Raw genomic sequence first — 21,931 nt, forward strand, 5'->3', positions numbered from 1 at the left:
GTTGCAGGTGGCCTCTGTGTCACGATCCTGTTTTATCAGATGTGACTGTATAGTAAGCACTCTAATCGGCTCCTGATGATTAATACCTGAGCTCTTGACACTTGGCATTGGGCTTTTATTCTCTGTTGAACTGAATCTGCTCGTGTCCCTTTGCTTACAGTCTTGTTTAGATCTGTCTGCGACCTTTTAATTCATCTGTGACATGCACAATCTGCTTCAGAAATATTTAGTTAAATTAAATTATGTTTGCAATGATTTATTTATTTTTTTTAAATCTAATGACTTATATTAGTATTACTATAAGTATTAGTGTTTAATTTATGTAATTAATGAAAGGTGCTATACAAATAATAATGGTTGGTGACTGGTCCATACACTACACACTCACCTTCAAATGTTATTAAAAGTATATTCCAATCCTATAATAATATGCATGATTTGTTCTTATTCTCTACAGAGCATGTGCAGAATGAAGAGATTTATGGGCAGGCACTGGACAAGTTTGGCAGCAACTTCATCAGCAGAGATAACTCTGATCTGGGGACAGCCTTCATCAAGTTCTCTGGCCTTATCAAGGAACTGGCCGCTCTCCTCAAGAACCTGGTGAGGGATAGTGGATCTTTTATTTTGTTTTATTCTGTATTATTTTCTAAGTCTTTATTTTATTTCAAGATGTATGATCTCTCGACTGGTTCTCCTCCTCAGCTCCAGAGTCTCAGTCACAATGTCATCTTCACCCTGGACTCTCTGCTCAAAGGAGATCTGAAGGGAGTGAAGGGGGTAAGATTAACATCCCTTTAGTCTCTGGACTAAACTGATTGGAAAGGCCCCCTCTGAGAAACACCCTGATTTACTGCTCCATATACCTGCCTTAAATGAATCCCACTGGACCAAAAAACTAACACTGTAAATCTGGTTGGAGTTAAATTACAGGGTTCTTCACGCCACTGTCCTCTATGAAGCATAGTGCTGAAGGAATGGCCACTGTTAGCGCTAGTAAACAGTGTGGGAGCATTTAAAGCCCTCTGACTCAGTTGGTTTGAAGTGTTTACTGGTTGACTGGGTAAAGAGCTCAGGCATCAGACTGACCACTCCTGTCAGCTGCTTGTTGATGTCTCAGGCTTGAAGGCATGTAGTGAAGAACATGTAGTGACTGTGAAAATTACTTCCACTAAGTGTAGGGCTGCCTCACGCTGAGCGGTTTTGGAAAGGCTGTCTGATTGTTTTCACTTTAGCATGACCCAGGCTAAGAGCCTCTGCAGCATCAGCTGAATTTCTAAATGGAAGTGATGAGGCTTCACTTTTTTTTGCTCAGTAGACGGAGGATACATACCTACCAGCCCCCTTTCTTTCTCTCTTACTCTCTTATGTCGCTCATACTTTGTCCTGCTCTTTCTTTCAGCCTCTTACTCAGCGAAAACGAAACCGTTCTCTAAAGTCCTTATTGACAGAGGCAGAGGCGTTTGAAGGGTATAAGTGCAGTCCCTGGAGGACATTATCAGCTCTCTCTCAAATCTTTCTCGCACATGAACAGATGCTTCATAAACCATTAAGAAGCACCTACACCCATTCCTTTATGTGTTCCTCAGAGAGTGAGTATGAGGAAATGGAGACAAAACACAAAATTACAGCAGAATTAAATATAGTGGATATAGTGTTATACACACACACACATACACTCTCTCACACACATTCTTTCACAAACACATTTATATGTGAGTGTGTGTATATTACAAATGATTGATCTGGGTTCTTTTTACTTTTGTTAGAAAAGTAAATAAAATATATACAGTATATATATATATATATATATATAACACTAGCATGCTCTATTCTTTTTTTATTCTACCTGTTTTCTTTATATTATATTATTTAAAATCCCATGCTAGGTGTACGGTGTTAACCTAACTGAGACTTGTTATATCACTTATATATCATTGCTCTTTTTGTTGTTTTTGATTGCTTCCACTGTCCTCATCTGTAAGTCGCTTTTTAATAAAAGCGTCTGCTAAATGAATAAATGTAATGTAATGTAATATATATAGTACAGACCAAAAGTTTGGACACACCTTCTCATTCAAAAAGTTTTCTTTATTTTCATGACTATGAAAATTGTAGATTCACACGGAAGGCATCAAAACTATGAATTAACACATGTGGAATTATATATGGAATTATATACATAACAAAAAAGTGTGAAACAACTGAAAATATGTCATATTCTAGGTTCTTCAAAGTAGCCACCTTTTGCTTTGATTACTGCTTTGCACACTCTTGGCATTCTCTTGATGAGCTTCTAGAGGTAGTCACCTGAAATGGTCTTCCAACAGTCTTGAAGGAGTTCCCAGAGATGCTTAGCACTTGTTTGCCCTTTTGCCTTCTGTCTGCGGTCCAGCTCACCCCTAAACCATCTCGATTGGGTTCAGGTCCGGTAACTGTGGAGACCAGGTCATCTGGCGCAGCACCCCATCACTCTCCTTCTTGGTCAAATAGCCCTTGATGCCTTCAGTGTGACTCTACAATTTTCATAGTCATGAAAATAAAGAAAACTCTTTGAATGAGAAGGTGTGTCCAAACTTTTGGTCTGTACTGTATATATATATATATATATAGGTAAAATTCAATATTTATAAAAAAATGTAAATCTAAATTTACTGTGCGTTCAGTTTCTACATTTTAAAAATTTACTTCCAGCTTCATTTGATGTGTAAAACAGCATAATAGATGGGAACTCTTAAAACTAGAAACATGAATGACAAACTGCATAAAAGTGCAGAACAGCACCGAGGGAGATCTTTTCGTGCTCAGAGTTATATGTAGAAGCATAAACCGCTGTAAGTTTCTGGATTCTGCTTCAGCTTTATGAATATATTCATGCCATAAACAAATTTATGCTTATGCATAAAGTAACACACTCCTAAAGGACTTAGCCAAAACATCTGTGTGTTTCATGATCGATTATTATTTGAGTAGATGAACATTTAGTAGCAAAGTGAATAATGTCATTAAGTCCAGAGAATCGGTTTCTGAGAGTGGGAAAATCTGTTGCATTACTAAAGTCCATATCAATCACTACTAAACATTTCTGAAGTAAGTTTCAGAGTAGATCTCTTAAAATGTGGATGATTTCTATAGTGTATAACAATGTGTTCAGTTTAACAAATGCTCTGTAGCACTGCACAGTAAACCTAATCGCTTCCTGCACTTTTTATTTTATTTCCTCCAACACAGGATCTTAAAAAGCCTTTCGACAAGGCCTGGAAAGACTATGAGACCAAGTTGTAAGTATCATTATTGTGTGCTTATATTTTTCCGTCTTAGTATACAAAACATTGTTTAATGTAGTGATATACAGCTGTTTTATGGCTATGCTCAGATACAACAATATATCATCATCATAGAGAAAGTGCTACTTGCGGTAACCTCTAGCTGAAATGAAGCTTGTTGTTTCTCTGTCATCATTTTGATTGTAGCACAAAGATTGAGAAGGAGAAGAGGGAACATGCCAAGCAGCACGGCATGATCCGTACAGAGATCACCGGCGCAGAGATCGCAGAAGAGATGGAGAAAGAGCGGAGGATCTTTCAGCTGCAGATGTGTGAGGTGTGTGGGCTTATGAAAATGAATACTGTCTGTCTCGTTATTCCACGTTCCTTCCAAGAATAGTAAACATGATGGTAGTTTGGATTGCTCAGCAACTTCAGTTTGTCTCTTGTTCTCTTCTGCCATGATATCTTCTCTCACTTGTGGTGTTGTGAATGGCCAGGAGATTTTCAACTGCATTCCTATTTCACTCAGAAGCTCTGGAGCAAGTTTTGAAGTGGCTGCTCGAGACATCATGGCATAGCAGTGTTGTGAATATAATGAATATTAATTAGACTTTTCTGAAGTTGCTAGGTAACATTGCTGAACTATCCATTAAAATAACCTGATTAATATTCATGAGTCAAGCAACAGTAGGCTTTGTATATTCAGGTGCAGAATATGCAGCATAGACATACCAGGATATCAGTCCAGCTTTATGTTTAACATAATTTTACGTTACATTTTGCTGTTTTTATACATATGTTTTATAAATTTCTTATACACACATATATCTCCAAGCTGAATTGATCTAGAGATCGGGTCTGCAGTAGAGCATTTGGTCATTTTCAAGATACCACAAAAACTCTATCAACAATTTAATGCTGAATTACGAAGTGCAAACCATTTAATCATCAAACAAAATAGGTTCCAATGGTCAAATCAATCAAATAAAACAGCTTTTAATGCAATTGGATTTCATAAGCAAAGCAATACACAGATAAGTTTATAATAGAAGCAAAAAAAGTATATATTATAATAACAGTTGATGCAGCCTAAAGTGGTCCACTCTATTTTATATGTCTGTCTTATACCAGAAATGTTAGGGTGAAGCATTTAAACACAATTCTTTACTTTAACCACTTCAAATCATGTCTGTGTGTGTGTCTAGAAGCATACAGTGTCATTGTATTTTTCTATTAACACACAAGTGTCTTTATTGTTTATGGTTTCCAACAGTACCTGATCAAAGTGAATGAGATTAAGACTAAGAAGGGAGTGGATCTCCTGCAGAATCTCATCAAGTATTATCACGCACAGTGCAAGTGAGTGTCTTAGATTCCTGTAATTTTTAAATAATTCCTAAGAATATTCTCCTAGATTAGTTCATTATCAGAATTTATGTTGTGAAGTGGAGATATATTCAAAGAGTTTAAAATTGCACATAGTTATTAAATGTACTATACCGTTCAAAGTTTTTTTTTTTTTTTTACAAAGATATTAATACTTTTTTAAGTATTACTTTAATAAAGAAAGGACACTTGAAATAGATCAAAAGTGACAGTAAAGGCATTTATAATGTTACAGAAGTATTCAATTTCAACTTTCTATAAATCAAAGATTCATGAAAAAAATCTGTATCCCAATTTCCACAAAAAAGCTGAAAATGTAGCTTTAATTTAAAATATATTAAAATATAAAACCGTTTCTTTAAAGTTTAATAATATTTCACTATATTACTATTTTTTTATCAAATAAATGCAGGCTTTGATGAGCTTATTTCAGAAACATTACAAAAATATAAAAGTATGAAGAAGTATCATACAGCTCCAGGTATGCACATACAGCAATGATAAGTTTGTCCTCCATTGTTGTTTCTGATTTTCCCTCCGGTCACTACTTCGTAATCACGTCACTACTAGAGCAAGCTCCTGATTGGTTAACGCGGTGCAAAATTTTGCCAAAGTTCAGATTTTTCAACTCGCACGTTTCACGCGAATAGCGCGTTTCGCATGTCAAACCGTTTGAAACGCTCAATTCGTGCGAATCGCGCGGCGCCTCATTCGCAGGTTGTCTATTCGCGTCTTTGCATTGACTTAACATTGAAATCACTCGCGCCAGACGCTCTATTCGTGTCTGGTGAACGCACCATTACTGACCCCAAACTAGTCAACAGTAGCACATGTAGTGTTGAAGGAATGCCTTGCAACCTTTCATTTGTTCTTCTTGTGCTTTCTCTCAGTTTTTTCCAGGACGGCTTGAAAACCGCTGACAAGTTGAAGCAGTATATCGAGAAATTAGCAGCTGATCTTTATAATGTTAGTTAATCTTTAATTATTTTTGCTGTTTTGTTTTGTTATCATTATGCATCTCTACTTGTGAGAACATTTCCATTATATTATGTATGCTATCATGAGACAAGCATTATTAATATATGAGTCTAAGAAATATATGAAATATTATCTCTTATTCAGACAAAAAAAGTATTGCTCAAAACAACTGTTCCTTTTGAACAAGTAATAAAGGTTCACCAGCAGTGCCTTCTCAAGAGAGTGTTTACCACTATGAAAAATTAGGTGTTTGTTTTATATTGTTTATTTCGCCCCATATTTTAACACTGTCAGTTTGTATTGTCAGATAAAACAGACCCAGGACGAAGAGAAAAAACAGCTCACAGCTCTCAGAGACCTCATTAAATCGTCTTTACAACTGGACCAGAAAGAGGTAGGTACACCAGCAGAGGATTTATCCTCTGCCTTTAATCCACAATGGCTTGATGAGGCCTTTTTGTCTTTGATTTAGTGATGACAAAGGGTAACTTCTCAGAGTAGTGTCAATTCCTTCTATGAACGTATGCACCGATGTATTTACATGCTGTACTTGACATTAAAGATACGATTCAAGATGTGAATTTGCTTTTCATGTCCAGTTGGTCATGACTTTTATCGCCTCTGTGAGACGTGTGAAGTAGGTTTTCAGTGTTTGCGTGCAAGTGCACACGTTCTCATGAGAGACAGGAAACATGGACACGAGGGTCAGGCAGTGACAACACAAGCTCTTTTGTAGAGCCCAGCGTTTGATCTCTTATGTGTTTTGTTTGGAGTTGATGTCCATTTGAAGCGGACGTCTCTGGTCTCGATTGAATAACAATGTTCTGTGTTGTATTATCCTCGAACGTGGCTGTGAATATTGTAACGTTAGGCTCGCTCTTATTTTTATTCTATGCACACTGCAAAAATAATAATCTGACATCTGGATTTCTGACTCCTCTCCTCCTTTTTCATTTTCACTGCCTTCCAACTGAAGTCTAGGAGAGTAAGTTCATAAAAGTTACATTTAATGTTGCCAGACTGTTTTTCTTCATATTGATTAGAATGTGAATGTTTTTTGTGATGATGAGCAGGATTCCCAGAGCAAACAGAGCGGTTACAGTATGCACCAGTTGCAGGGCAATAAGGAGTTTGGCAGTGAGAAGAAGGGCTATCTGTTTAAGAAGAGTGACGGGTGAGCTCACAGTTTGACGGGAAATGTATCTGATGTTGTTTTTAAATATTCTGTGTAGTGTCACTTATTTCCACTTGGTGGTGGATGAGGAGACTCCCCCTCACAATGTAGAGCGCTTTGAGTGCAGAAAATTGCTATATAAATGTAATTATTATTATTAATAGTCTCTTAATTGTGCCTAATGGAATTGGCTACTCTAATTAATTGATTCAGTATTATCACATTGCTTCTGAACGCTGCTTTCTCAGGCTCTTAAGTTTCAAGACAGCCAAATAAACACAGTATAAACATCAGGCTGGTACCATAGATTGGCACTCCCCTTACATAAGCTCTTTTTAAAGAAATAGAGGCACAAATTCCTTGTTTTTAATTATTACATTATTTGCATGCTAATTTGTTAAAAAATTAGCATTGCATTTGTCTAATTAGCATTGCATGCTAATTAGAAAAGATTTACAGATTCATATACTGTATACTACCATTTGAAAGTTTGGGCTCTGTATTTTTTTTTAGGAGAGTTTCATTCAGCAAGGACACAGAATTGAACAAAAGAGAAAATAAAGACATATCTGCTGTTTATTTGAAATAGAAATTTCAACACTCAAAATAATAATCATCTTAGAGATGCTAAGTAAGAATACTATCATTTTCTTTCTCAGGATCCGTAAGGTATGGCAGAGGAGGAAGTGCTCAGTGAAAAATGGCATTCTCACGATCTCCCATGCCACAGTGAGTACTACACTACTCTGAGTAATGCTGCAAGATATGTGTTCGGTGGCTAGCTTACAGAATTTGCTGATTTTGCATTAAAAGGATAGGTTTCATTATAGTACTACTTAACCTTTGACAGAAGGTAATATTTTTTAAGCCTGATTTTTTTTAATTATAGCTGTAGCTTTCAAACTGTTGTTTATAAACAGTGAAGCAACACAGCTACCACGGCTGAATAATCTTAAGGCTTTTCGTTTCCTCATTGTAGCACTCAAAACTCTCACTCGCTGTGTAAAGGTGAACGGGGGGGGGGGGGGGGTGGTTGGGGGTAGCGCTGCCCAGTTACCATAGAAACATGCACTCCGTGTGATCTGATTCATACACTAATGATGTTAGCACGAACGAGACCCAGCATGCTCCGGGCCCCAGGTGGTCTATGAGTTTCCTTCTGCAATCTGCTGTTAGGACGCTGTTGCTCAGCAGATGCCGTGTGGAGCGAATGCATTTTGCTTTCCAGACGCTGTGGCAATGTGCTCATGTTCCTGTCTGATAGCATTTTAATGTGAAGAACTTTTCTGCCATCATGTCTGTGCATTTCATCAGCATAAAAGTGCTCCTGCAGTGCTGGCATTTCTGTTTAGCCACCTATTTAATCACTATTTAGTCACCTTGGGTTTTACTAAATGAATTTTCTTCTTCTTATTAATTATTCAGTAACAGAACATTGAGTCATCATAGTTGTTGCATTAATATTGCACATGATACTGAATTTATTGAATGTTAATACTGAAATAGTTGATCCTGTATTGAATTTAAATCCGATTAATTGTTAATTTCTTATAACAGTGAGAAACATTTTACTTGTATCTGAAGTATGATTTCTGCAATACTGCTCAGTATTTCTTACAATAATAGCTGAAAAAAAAATTGTAAATTCATAAAAAAAATTAAAAGCAAATGGCATGTTTATCTTAAAACTAACTAATAGGGCTGCATGATTATGTCAAGAAAAATCATAATTGTCAATTGCTCCCTTGAAATTATAATTGCAGTTATTAATTATGACTATCACAATTAACATGCTGAAGATGTTTGCACCATTGTTTGAAGCAACTGCATGCAATAATTCATATGAAGATAAACAAGCTGAAAATACTCGTATATTACTAATAATACTCTTATTGCTTTTCAATAGTATTAAGTCTCAAATGTCAACTTTACATTGGATTTGTTTCTTCTTTAAATAAAAAAGTAAAAATATGCATAGTATTATAATGTTATACTAAAACTGTTCAAATTAAAACAATGGAGAAGCCCTAGAGACATCTTAAGCACACAGAATAACATAAGTGGACACTGAACGATTAATTGCCACTTTGAACGATTATGTAATTGTGGCATCCATAATTGTAATTATGATTAGAAATTTGATTAATTGTGTAGCCCTACTAACTTATTCTTCCAAGCCTCTCTTCCTATTTTGACAAAGCCTCATGTTTGTTAGCCAGGTAAATGTCTTCACCTTGATGACATATTTGGCCTTACAGGGCAAGTGACCAGTCCATCGACTCTCAATCTTCATTGCCGAGCCCTGGCAGAGCTCTGTTATGTCTGTCTGCAGGTCATTTACTGTAATTCTGCTCTGTCCAGTCCAACAGGCAACCGGTGAGACTGAATCTGCTGACCTGCCAGGTTAAACCCAGCGGAGAGGATAAGAAGTGCTTTGACCTTATCTCCCGTGAGTGGCTACACACTTCCCCCACCAAACTTTTCAGAGTACATTTTTTTTATCCATAGCAAGTGCTAGCAAAGGCCTCTAGAAGTCTAACTCCATTACTCTGGCAGAGTGCAGTATTCAGGGACTAAAAGGCATTTAACATAATTCACTTCTTTCCCCTAGTAATCGGTCTGCTTCTTTCCCCCTGCAGATAATCGAACATATCATTTCCAGGCAGAGGACGAACAGGAGTTTGTGATGTAAGTGTGAATGTGTGAGATGGAGAGTTGATACCATCTGTTATTTCTCTGTTCTCATGCTTATGAGTGAGAACAAGATGCGCGTGTATGAGTGTTTCTGCTTGTTAATGAGATTAATGTGTGTTTGTGTATATTTCATCCAAATGCAAATTGGGGTCAATAAGTTTTTTTTTTTTAAATGCAGACATTTATTCATATATATTATAATCTAAGAATAAAGTAAAAGCCAGTAAAGCCAGGGGGAAGTTGTGGCCTAGTGGTTAGAGAGTTTGACTCCTAACCCTAGGGTTGTGGGTTCGAGTCTCAGGCCAGCAATACCACGACTTAGGTGCCCTTGAGCAAGGCACTGAACCACAAACTGCTCCCCAGGCGCCGCAGCATAAATGGCTGCCCACTGCTCCGGGTGTGTGTTCACTTTATGAGGTACACCTTCCTAGTACCGGGCTGGACCTCCTTTTGCCTTCAGAACTACTCCATATTGGCATGATAGCATCATTCAGTTGCTGCAGATTTGTTGGCTGCACATCCATGATGCGAATCTCCCGTACCCCACATCCCAAAGCTGCTCTATTGGATTGAGATCTGGTGACTGTGGAGGCCATTTGAGTAAAGTGAACTCACTGTCATGTTTAAGAAACCAGTCTGAGATGATTTGGGCTTTGTGACATGGTGCATTATCCTGCTGGAAGTAGCCATCAGAAGATGGGTACACCGTAGTCATAAAGGGATGGACCTGGTCAGCAACAATACTCAGGTAGACTGTGGCGTTTAAACGATGCTCAATTGGTATTAAGGTGCCCAAAGTGTGCCAAGAAAATACCCCCCACGCCATTACAACACAACCCCCCAGCCTGAACCGTTGAGACAAGGCAGGATGGATCCATGCTTTCATGTTCTTTACGCCAAATTCTGACCCTACCATCTGAATGTCGTAGCAGAGATTGAGACTCATCAGACCAGGCAACGTTTTTTCCAATCTTCTATTGTCCAATTTTGGTGAGCCTGTGTGAATTGTAGCCTCCGTTTCCTGTTCTTAGCTGACAGGAGCAGCACCCGGTGTGGTCTTCTGCTGCTGTAGCTCATCTGCTTCAGGGTTCGACATGTTGTGCATTCAGAGATGATATTCTGCATACCTTGGTTGTAACAAGTGGTGATTTGAGTTACTGTTGCTTTTCTATCATCTCTAACCAATCTGCCCATTCTCCTCTGACCTCTGACATCAACAAGGCATTTTCGTCCACACATCTACCATTCTCTGGATATTTTTTTATTTTTCGTACCATTCTCTGTAAACCCTAGAGATGGTTGTGCGTGAAAATCCCAGTAGATCAGCAGTTTTTTAAATACTCAGACCAGCCCGTCTGCACCAACAACCATTCCACGTTCAAAGTCACTTAAATCCCTTTTCTTCCTCATTCTGATGCTCGGTTTGAACTTCAGCAAGTCGTCTTCACCACATCTAGATGCCTAAATGCATGAGTTGCTGCCATGTGATTAGTTGATTAGCAATTTGTGTTACCAAGTAATTGAACAGGTGTATCTAATAAAGTGGCCGGTGAGTGTATTGAACATGCCTTGTGTATAGTATATTTTGCTGTGGATTATTTAGCTTGAGAAATATCTGTATGACACATTTATATTGATATATAAATCTGTTTGTGTGTAAACCTGTCTTTATGTGTATGGTTTATGTGTGGTATTTCACATAATTTATCGCATGTGTGTGTCCATCTGTATGGTCTGCAAGCCAATAACGCATATATATACGTGTGTGTGTGTGTGTGTTTATGTAAATATATGTGTTGTGCAGATGGATCTCAGTGCTGACTAACAGTAAGGAGGAGGCTCTGAACATGGCGTTCCGTGGAGAGCAGAGTGCTGGAGATGACAATTTGGAAGACTTGACCAAAGCCATCATTGAGGATGTGCTGCGCATGCCTGGAAATGAAGTCTGTTGCGACTGTGACGCACCAGGTTAGTTAAGTTGCTGTGTGAAAGTTTTGTAGCATTGGCATCCCCACTTTGTCAGTGCAACAAGGTATCAAAATAGAGTTTGATAGCTTCATGCACCACCTTGTGACATAGATATGAATGGCAGGACACACATCTCTCTGCAACTACAATAAAACACCTAATTTTCCCGTTTCATCTGCTCTAGAGCCTAAATGGTTATCCACTAACCTGGGCATCCTGACATGCATTGAGTGTTCAGGGATACACAGGGAAATGGGAGTCCATATTTCACGCATTCAATCCATGGAACTCGACAAACTCGGATCCTCTGAACTCTTGGTGATCTGAACATAAATCTTGTAATTTACAATATTTTTAAAGAGTTTGGGGTCAATAAGTTTTTTTGTTTATTTGTTTGTTTGAGTAATGATTCAACAAGGATGTATTACATTGAAGTGACAGTATTATACAACTTTTATAAACTATATAAAATAAATGCTGTTCTTTTGAATATTCTATTTGTCTAAGAATTATGGGGGGGATAAAACACTTATTATAGTTTTCCAACTCCCAAAATTAAGCAGCAGTACTGTTTTCAATATTGAGAATAATAAGAAATTTTGCTTGAGCACCAAATCAGCATCTTAGAAGGATTTCTAAAGGATCATGGAGTACTGGCTGCTGAAAATTTAGCTTTGTCATCACAGCAATAAAATATATTTTAAAATATATTAATAGAAAAAGGTTTATTTAAATTCTAATAATATAATTAAAAACAATATTTTAAATCAAATAAATGTAGGCAAAACCATTTGAAAAGTCTTAATGACCTCAAAATTGTAAATGTTATTTACAAATTATTGAGCTTTCTATATCAGCTTTTAGGTGAATGTACAAATGTACATATGCTCGTTACTCATAGCAAATGCAATTTCTCCACAGCTGGCTAAGAATGTGGGTAACAGCAGTTTTAATGAAATATTAGAAGGGAATCTGCCAAGTCCTTCACCAAAGCCAACACCATCAAGTGACATGTAAGTACAAGCTTACCTAGCATACATTAACAAATGTATACTGAACTACAGGATTTAGCTATGAGGATGACCCTTTGTTTTGTAGTTAATGCACTAATTAATGTATAACAGTATGTGGTTTGAATAAAGTTTTAAAACCAAATTTTTTAGGACTGAGAGGAAGGAGTACATAAATGCGAAGTACGTGGAGCACAGGTTTGCTCGGAGTACAGCCACTACAGCCACAGCCAGACAGGGCGACTTGTACGAGGCTGTGAGAACTCGAGACCTGATGGCTCTTATTCAGCTCTATGCAGATGGAGTGGAGCTAATGGATCCATTTCCAGAAGCAGGACAAGTATTGATCTCTGATTAATAGTTTGTCATGAAGTTACTGATTTATATGCTACTTATTTAGAGAAATGTACTCATTTATTCCCTAGAGTGTAATTGAACTGACTTCAGGACAGATGACTAGAGTGGCTTTTTGCAAATGTGACAAACACAGGTTATTCAATATTTTTGTAAGATGCTTCATATTCGTTATAGAGGATCTGAAATCTAAAAAAATGCATTACTTATTTCTATAGCGCTTTTAAAAGAGCTTCTCAAAGCACTTTACAATAAAAATGCATGTCAATCTGAAACAAAATACAAAATCAAACAAAAGAGCACAGGAGGATTCATTTAAAAATAAAAAATATCTGTTTTTAAATGTGTTTTGAAAATGCCAAGAGACTGTGCTTCCCAAATTTCAACTGGAAGTAGGTTCCACCACCTGGGAGCAGATTTAGAAAAAGCTCTGTCACCCATGGAACATAACAACCAGCAAACCCTGCTGAGAATCATAAAACTTTGTTTTGTAATATAAGGTGTTAATAGTTGAGATAAATAATCCGGGGCCAGACCTTGGAGAGCATTGTATGCGAGTATGAGAAATGGACTCTATACTTAACTGGTAGCCAGATTAGTGAAAATGGGAGTTTAAATTCTAGCTGCTAAAAAAAAAAAGTATGCTTAGAAACCCCAATAAGAATTTTTTTTATTTTATTTTTTATTGTGCATTACAATCAAGATTACAATAAATAAAGACTAAAAATTAAGGGCCCTAAAATTGATCCCTGAGGGATACCTGTAGAAACTGACCCAATATCAGACCTGTATTCCCTAAAACAACAAACTGTCTGTGTCCGGTCAAATAAGATCTAAGCCAGTTTAAGACGGTGCCCAAAATACCAAAAACTGTTTCAAGGCGTTTCAGTAAAACAGTATGATCAGTATGTGTCACGGCTTATGCTGCTGGAAGGAACACGGAGCCGAGGGATAAACAAAACAAGGATTTATTAAATAAAACAAACAAGGTGAGTCGTAAATAACAGGTGGCAAGAGGCAAGTGGCAAGTAACAGGTGACAAGTAGACAAGTTGACATTTAGACGAGTAGACCCGACAAAACAGAACTGCAAGGACAAGGCTTAAGTAGAAAGGATAATTGGGGAAACACAGGTGGATGGCATGACTAAATTAACAGGGACATGGAACACATGGGGAAATGAAGAGACACACCTGGAAACTAATCAAACCAGACACGGAAGACAGAAACTGGGTCACAGGGGCAAAAACACACAAAATGAGTCCAGGTGTGTGACAGTACTCCCCCCTCCCGGTAGGTGCGTCCTCGCACCGTAGAAACAACAAAGGGAGGCGTGGGTGGGAACTTGGGAGGAGGTTCCGGTGGAGGACAGCCTCCCAGGAGGGGGCCAGCAGACAGGGACTACAGAGGAAGGAGCCAGGGAGGAGATGACGGAGGGAGGAGCCAGGAAGGATGTGAACCAGGAGGTACCCAGCAGGACCCAGGCCACAGCCATAACGGCCCAAGGTGGGGCCGACGGTGGAAGGAGCCATGGAGGAGGAATGGTCACTGACTCCAGGGACTCGACCCCAGCAACGGAGCAAGTGGAGGAGGAGCCCGAGGCGGAGACGGAGAGCCGAAGAGCCAGGGTGACGGGGAGGAGCCGGAGGTCCTAGGCGGAACAGATGGCTCTGGTGACTGACGCGGCGATGTGGATCCGGAAGGCCGCGGTGAGGCCAGAGTGACCGAGGACTGAGGTGTAGCCGAGGGGATGAAGGAGCCTGACGGAGCCGGAGGGACGGAGGGATGAGGCGAAGCCGGAGGAGTGGAGTCCCGAGGCATAGGAAGGATGACGCCAGACCAAGGCGGAGCCGGAGGGACGAGGGAGCCAGGCAGAGCCTGTGGACTTCCGGGCCACGGCGGAGAGGAAGGAGCTAGGAGCCATGGTGGAGCCGACGGGTCAACGGGCCGAGGCGGAGTCCAGGCCTCAGAGGCTGGAGGCGGAGGTGAGGGAGACGCCGACCAAGGCGTCGCTGGAGGATGGCGGTCCCGCTGAGCTCGCACCACAATGATGGTAGGCTGAGGGCGAGCAGAGGGGCAGCCAGACGACAGCGGAGGAGGAGGCAGGAGTGGGTGGGAGGGTGGGAATTTTGGAGGAGCAGGCATTGGAGTAAGCTCTGGGGCTGGAGCCCTTCCTGGGCTTAACGGAGGATCTGGAGCCCGTCCTGGGCTTAACAGAGGATCAGGAGCCCGTCCTGGGCTTAACGGAGGATCAGGAGCCCGTCCTGGGCTTAACGGGGGTTCAGGAGCCCGTCCTGGGCTTAACGGGGGTTCAGGAGCCCGTCCTGGGCTTAACGGGGGTTCAGGAGCCCGTCCTGGGCTTAACGGGGGTTCAGGAGCCCGTCCTGGGCTTAACGGGGGTTCAGGAGCCCGTCCTGGGCTTAACGGGGGTTCAGGAGCCCGTCCTGGGCTTAACGGGGGTTCAGGAGCCCGTCCTCGGCTTAACGAGGGATCAGGAGCCCGTCCTGGGCTTAAAGGAGGATCAGGAGCCCGTCCTGGGCTTAAAGGAGGATCAGGAGCCCGTCCTGGGCTTAACGGGGGAACCGGAGCCCGTCCTGGGCTTAACGGGGGAACCGGAGCCCGTCCTGGGCTTAACGGGGAATCAGGAGCCCGTCCTGGGCTTAACGGGGGAACAGGAGCCCGTCCTGGGCTTAACGGGGAATCAGGAGTCCTTCCTGGGCTTAACAGAGGATCAGGAGCCCGTCCTGGGCTTACAGGAGGATCAGGAGCCCGTCCTGGGCTTACAGGAGGATCAGGAGCCCTTCCTGGGCTTAACAGAGGATCTGGCATAGGTGAATTGGAACCCCCCTCATTTTGACCCATTTGGCGCTCCATATTTTGCTCCCTCGTGGTGGGCAGTGTCGCCGGCTCTCGCACCTGGTCTGACGGGATGCTCTCCGTCATCGGTGGGCTCGGGCTTATGCCTCGTACCGTGGGGAGATTGTAGGCTGGGCTCTGGGTCCAGAGTGGACCTGGCGAGATCCTCCATTGGGCCGACCGTGAGAGGGGACCCATTTCTCACCAGATTCCACTCTATAAATGCGGCGAAATCCTCCCGAGGACCATCTTCGGGCGACAACGCTCTGCACCTAGGGTTCAGGCTGGCGTGATAAAAGGTGCAGAGCGCGTGGTCCGGGTAGCTGGTGGCATTAGCTAGCCAGAGAAACCGTCTGGTATGGTCCTCGAGAGACAGTCCCTCCTGCTCCAGCAGGAGGAGGAGGTATTCGGGGCGATAGAGGGGATCCATGAAACACTACGGAAAGAAAAAAGACTGTGAAAAAAAACGGAAAACAAAACGGAGGGAAAACACGCAGTTTTTAACTTTTTCAGGTCGGGTCTTCTGTCACGGCTTATGCTGCTGGAAGGAACACGGAGCCGAGGGATAAACGAAACAAGGATTTATTAAATAAAACATAAACAAGGTGAGTCGTAAATAACAGGTGGCAAGTGGCAAGTGGCAAGTAACAGGTGACAAGTAGACAAGTTGACATTTAGACGAGTAGACCCGACAAAACAGAACTGCAAGGACAAGGCTTAAGTAGAAAGGATAATTGGGGAAACACAGGTGGATGGCATGACTAAATTAACAGGGACATGGAACACATGGGGAAATGAAGAGACACAGCTGGAAACTAATCAAACCAGACACGGAAGACAGAAACTGGGTCACAGGGGAAAAAACACACAAAATGAGTCCAGGTGTGTGACAGTATGACACTAATATCTAAGAGAATAATAATAGTAGGAGATCCAGCATCAGAGGCCAAAAGTTTTTAGTCACTTTAACCAGGGCAGTTTAAGTGCTATGAAATTTTCAAAACCCAGATTGAAGTTGCCCAAAAAGATTGTTAACAGAAAGATGATTATGCAACTGTAAAGCTACAATTATCTAAATCTAAGTTGCACTTCTTGAGGATAACAGCTGCAATTTTTAATGAAGCTGGGACAACACCAGTACTCAATTCATTAATTATTTTAAGCACTGCTGGGCACAAATGGTCAAAACAAGACTTAAACAAACCAGTAGGGGATCAAGTATACAAGTGGTTGCTTTCAAACCTGAAACAATTAACAAGTAAAGAATAATCAGGTTGCACAAAATTAGAAAACAGGGCACCCAAAAAACTCTGCATAAGAACTATTAGGAGAGGAAAGGACAGAAATCTAGTAACAGACATTAACAATTTTGGCAGTAAAAGTTTTTAAAAAATTGTCTGATCGGTTAATTTCCACCTATGAAACTTAACAGTGCGAGGCATACTGTATGTACATGCTGAACTGATAAATCCAGGTTAAAAAATACTGAAAAATGGTCAGAAAGACCAATATAGACAGGAGAAGGCTAGGACATGAACAACTCATTTTCAATCACTAGGTCAAGTGTGTGTCCTTTGCAATGAGTAGAGGCATTTATAAACTGAATAAGATTAAAAACATTCCAATACCACCAACAAATCTTTGGCTAACAAGGAATTAGTTTGATGAATATGAATATTAAAATCTCCCAAAATAAGTATCCTCTAAGCTTAAAGCCCAGCAGAGACAATAAATCAGCAAATTCAGACATAAAAAACATCTTTAGTCTTAAGAGGTCTATGCACGGTTGCACTAACATTAGATTCTGAGGTAGAAATACTCAAAACAAGACATGGACATAGGTACAGACACAATGCTGACTTTAAGTATGAAGTTATATAGCACAATGATACCCCGCCTCTACCCGAATCAAACAGTCTGTAATAATAGTGGAGGAGTAATAGTGTTAAAGCAGAACTATATAGCGTATTTAACTCAATCCAAATAATTCTCAGTAATGTTGTCCTGATTCTGACTTAATTACTGTCAACAGGACCCGGGAGAGACAGCACTGCATTTTGCTGTGCGGACATCAGACCAGACCTCACTGCACCTGGTGGACTTTCTTGTCCAAAACAGGTATCAGACAGAATATTCTGTTGTGCACATTTGTCCACTGAGAGAATTAAGCTGCAAGGTGGTAAATGTGGATCTGTGTGTGTACAGTGGAGCTCCAGACAGACAGACAGATAGTGGAAACACTGCTCTCCATTACTGCTGCACATACGAGAAGCCAGAGTGTCTCAAACTGCTGCTCAGGGGAAAACCATCTATTGACCTGGGTAAGTGGGTTATCTTAGGCATCTACCCAAAGATGTTTCAAGAGAGACATCATCTGCAGTTATTTTAAAATTAATAAAGGCAGAGCTAAGTACAATATTTTGACCTTGTGTAATGATTAATTTGTTGAAGATTATTTCAACTTTAAATTGGCAATTGTTGTGAATAGATGTTAATAAATGATCATGCATAGAACAGTAGTCTGAAAATGTAACTACAATTTAAAATGACAGTTTTCTGTAATGGCAAAGATGAATTGAATGCATCTTTGCTGAATAAAAGTATTTTTTTGACTATATATATCTTTTTTTTTTAAAAGGTAAGACTTTTCAATATATTTCATTAGTTAACTACTCTATTTAACATGAACTTAGCATGAACAATACTTCTACAGCATCTTTGATTAATCTTAGTTATTGTTAATTTCAACATTTGCTAATGCATTATTAATCTTACTGACCCCAAATTTATACATAATCTGTCATAAAATAATTTGTAAGAGATTATTGGATATTCTGCAGAGGTCTAAAAACATCAGTTGTAAATACAGACCTTTGGGAACCGCATGTCGATCTTAATTCTTGGAGGCTCATCTTCCGACATGTTTCATTCCTCTAAATAATATACAGGTGTCACCACACCTAACCTGGAGGCTTAGATTTTTGCTTCTTGCGCAATTTAAATATATGTAATTTTTCCCAGCCCCTAAAATGTAACTGTTGAAAATCTTAGAACAGTTATTATTTATTCTTAATTGAATTACCATAGTAGTAGCAAGGCTCTTCCAATGCACTTTGTTTTATTTCAGTAAATCAAAATGGGGACACGGCTTTGGACATTGCCAGACGACTGAAAAATGCCCAGTGTGAAGAGCTAGTGAGTGTTAATTGTTGTGTTAATTACAGAAGATTTTTGCCACACAACCACCTGACGTTTCGTGTAATTACTCAAAACATGGCCTTTTCTGGCATTAACATCAGAGAGGAGGTTTGTATTAAGTTAATAGTTTGTGATTGGATGTGCAGCTGGCAGAGGCAGCAGCTGGGAGGTTTAATCCTCACGTTCATGTGGAGTATGAGTGGAATCTGCGGCTGGAGGAGATCGACGAGAGTGACGATGACCTAGATGACAAGGTTTGTGGGCCTACCTTTTGTTTTGTCCCGTATCTCCTTATACAAGAGTTCCACTTTGCTCTGTGAGTTAAGAGATCCCTCTTTATGCCCCCCTCTATTATAAGCATGAGCATTGTGAGTAATTCTCTGTTAGATTGATTGCTATTTGCTGGTAAAATATGTTATAATGGTAAAAAGAAGTTTTGTTTTATAATGGTTTAAAACTAAGCTAATAAAAAAAAATGTAAAGAATGCCAACTCAGACACAGAAAACATAAGCGACCAAGTTTCTCGAATGGCTTCAAATTTGATAACAAAATCTAAATCATTTTTGAATGCTTCATAAAAGTTGATCCTAAAAATCAAAAAAATAAATCAAAATATTCCTACATTTTGATTTGCCTGAAAGCACACTGTATATCTACAGCGCCACCCAGTGCATTCAGTTGTAAAAGCAAGGTTTTACTAGTCTCAAATAAATATTTTTCCATCCCCAGCCCAGTCCAGTGAAGAAAGAGCGTTCTCCCCGACCTCAAAGCTTCTGTCATTCCTCAAGCGTGTCCCCTCAGGAGAAGCCGTCTTTGCCAGGGTATTTAGGACACAGAGACAAACAGCGACTATCCTATGGAGCCTTTGCTAGTCCCGTCTACAGCACCTCCACCGATACACCTACATCTCCAGTATCAGAGGGGCCCACAATAGCCAGCAAGACCACTTCAAAAGGTACGCACGCCTTTAAACTAAAATAAAGATGAAACTGAAAAAAAAAAACAGAGTAGGCCAGGTGCCTGGAAAGCATGTTTGTGAATTGACTTGTTTGCATGTAACTGATGGCTTTGCATTAACTCTAATTGCGGGGGAGGTATAATCTACAATCAATGGAAACTAATCATGAGTGATTGTGAAACATCCTCTCACGTCACAACCATTGTTTGCTTGCAAACCGAACTTCAATGTGCAACCTTTGTCTTTGGTTTCAACTAATTGGATATCAGCCCGCCGCCTGCATTCTGGGACTAGTTCACCCAAACATGAACATTAGCTAAAAATGTACTATTCTGGTTATTTTGGTTGTGCTTCTGGAGGTGATTTTATACTCCTCCTTGGTTGGAGTGCTGCCTTTCCCCCTTGTGTTTCGGTGCGCTCGGGCCACACTTGGTTCTCGACCAATCACGTCATCTCGTCACTCTTTCAGCTCCGTCCACTGGACCGCCCACCTCCCTGCCACTGGGATCGCAATCAAGTGCAGGAGGCAGCTCCACTCTGTCTAAGAAGAGAGCGCCTCCTCCACCTCCTGGACACAAGCGCACCCTGTCAGACCCCCCCAGTCCCGTACTTCAGGGCCCGCAGAGCAAAGGTGCGTCCAGCTGGCAACACCTCAGTTTTGTGACTGAAGAAACAACATTGCATCACAACCTCTGCTGACAGAAAATAACTAAATTCTTGCAGTTTTGTAGTTTTGGTGTTGATAGTGGTGGTGGTGTTGGTGTGAAACAGGGTATGAATTCTGAGCCTGACCTCAAATAGCCATTACAATGAAGTGATGCGCTGAGTAATTGATTTAGGACTCCTGTTCTTGAGTATGTGTTGATGATCAAAGACTGAGAGCTTTCTGAGTGGAAGCGTGGCATGTCAAACACCCAAGGATATTAATACAATTAGTGCTCAACATTACATTTTCTTCAGTAATTTTTCTTTCCTCACCCCACAATGAGAGTTAATCTCATTTAATATTCATATGAATCAGCTTATGCCTGCTTTTTTGTCGTTTTGTCTTTCCGAGCTTTGCGATTTAAGAACAGCAATTCATTTTGTTCATATTGTGTTGCATTTTTGCAATTAAATTAGCTTTTAAATTGTTTTAAGTTTGTAATTCATGTGCTATTATCTCCGCATGCTAGAATTTAGGAAAACTGCAATTAAAATGGTGATTAAAATCTGTCAGTAATTACAATTAGATTGAATGTCAATTTAGGATATAATGTCAAAATTATAAAATAGTTTTATCATTTAAATGTTTGAATATGGTCAATAATGTCAAGACTTTTGAGATGGAACAGGCTACTATCATCATTTTAATTATTATTTTTTTTTTTATGACATTGGATGTGTTTAGGTACTTTATCACACTTGGCTCATTTAATGTGCGCAACTACATTTTGCGAGGTTACTTTAGCGTTAGATAATAGTGTGTTTAACAAATTCAAAAGTACAATAATGCTTTTTAAAAAGTCTTGGGACACAAAAATCTACTGTATTTGTGAAAGGTGATAGTTCGCCCCCATTTGACTGTGCCACAAAGTTATGGCTTTTATAGTTTTTCAGAGAAAATCAACCTGCAAATGACTTCCTTACAGTTGCCTTGGCATATTAAAAATATTTTAAAATCATAAAAAAAGCATCATCTTTAAGATGTCTTGGTAACATCGATGAAGATCACATGCACATGAAAGGAAGAGTATAAGTAATGGCCAAAGCTCTGAATGAAATACAGGAACTTCAAGCCCGCTTTAAACCTCTTCCCTCTTTTGAACCTCATAGGAAGTGAGTCCACACCTCCTTCTGCAAATTGGACATCCCCGGCCAATAAGTTTGAGGGAATTCAGCAGCAGCAAAGGTGATATAGAAAAAACCTGCTGTTTCATGTTGTCTGACTCTTTTCAATCTTTACCCTTGTATAAACTTAGAGTTTGTGATTTTTTTAAATGTAATAGTCCTGTTTTGCCCATCAATCATGTCAGCATTTTACTGCATGTCTAATTGATCTTAAAGGTTAAAAAAAAAGACCATTAAGATTTAGCATTAATAATTT

At 39.9% G+C, this 21,931-nt stretch overlaps 1 protein-coding gene across 2 annotated transcripts in view; it reads left to right on the forward strand.

The window, feature by feature from the left end:
* The window catches only part of LOC132154837 (arf-GAP with SH3 domain, ANK repeat and PH domain-containing protein 1-like), a 46,735-nt gene that overhangs the window by 22,510 nt on the left and 2,294 nt on the right, over positions 1-21,931 (forward strand). The window contains exons 5-26 of one of the 2 annotated variants that reach the window (XM_059563535.1): positions 458-603; positions 706-780; positions 3,232-3,281; positions 3,474-3,603; positions 4,543-4,628; positions 5,546-5,621; positions 5,941-6,027; positions 6,707-6,807; positions 7,467-7,536; positions 9,169-9,256; positions 9,447-9,495; positions 11,306-11,469; positions 11,654-11,787; positions 12,391-12,482; positions 12,633-12,819; positions 17,721-17,806; positions 17,894-18,009; positions 18,816-18,883; positions 19,033-19,140; positions 19,617-19,842; positions 20,315-20,476; positions 21,661-21,736. In XM_059563535.1, coding sequence (XP_059419518.1) covers positions 458-603; positions 706-780; positions 3,232-3,281; positions 3,474-3,603; positions 4,543-4,628; positions 5,546-5,621; positions 5,941-6,027; positions 6,707-6,807; positions 7,467-7,536; positions 9,169-9,256; positions 9,447-9,495; positions 11,306-11,469; positions 11,654-11,787; positions 12,391-12,482; positions 12,633-12,819; positions 17,721-17,806; positions 17,894-18,009; positions 18,816-18,883; positions 19,033-19,140; positions 19,617-19,842; positions 20,315-20,476; positions 21,661-21,736 — 2,377 coding nt within the window. The remainder of the gene's footprint in view (positions 1-457; positions 604-705; positions 781-3,231; positions 3,282-3,473; positions 3,604-4,542; positions 4,629-5,545; positions 5,622-5,940; positions 6,028-6,706; positions 6,808-7,466; positions 7,537-9,168; positions 9,257-9,446; positions 9,496-11,305; positions 11,470-11,653; positions 11,788-12,390; positions 12,483-12,632; positions 12,820-17,720; positions 17,807-17,893; positions 18,010-18,815; positions 18,884-19,032; positions 19,141-19,616; positions 19,843-20,314; positions 20,477-21,660; positions 21,737-21,931) is intronic. The other variant, XM_059563536.1, reaches the window with a different exon arrangement.

Source organism: Carassius carassius, chromosome 12, assembly GCF_963082965.1.
Source record: "Carassius carassius chromosome 12, fCarCar2.1, whole genome shotgun sequence".
NCBI lineage: Eukaryota > Metazoa > Chordata > Actinopteri > Cypriniformes > Cyprinidae > Carassius > Carassius carassius.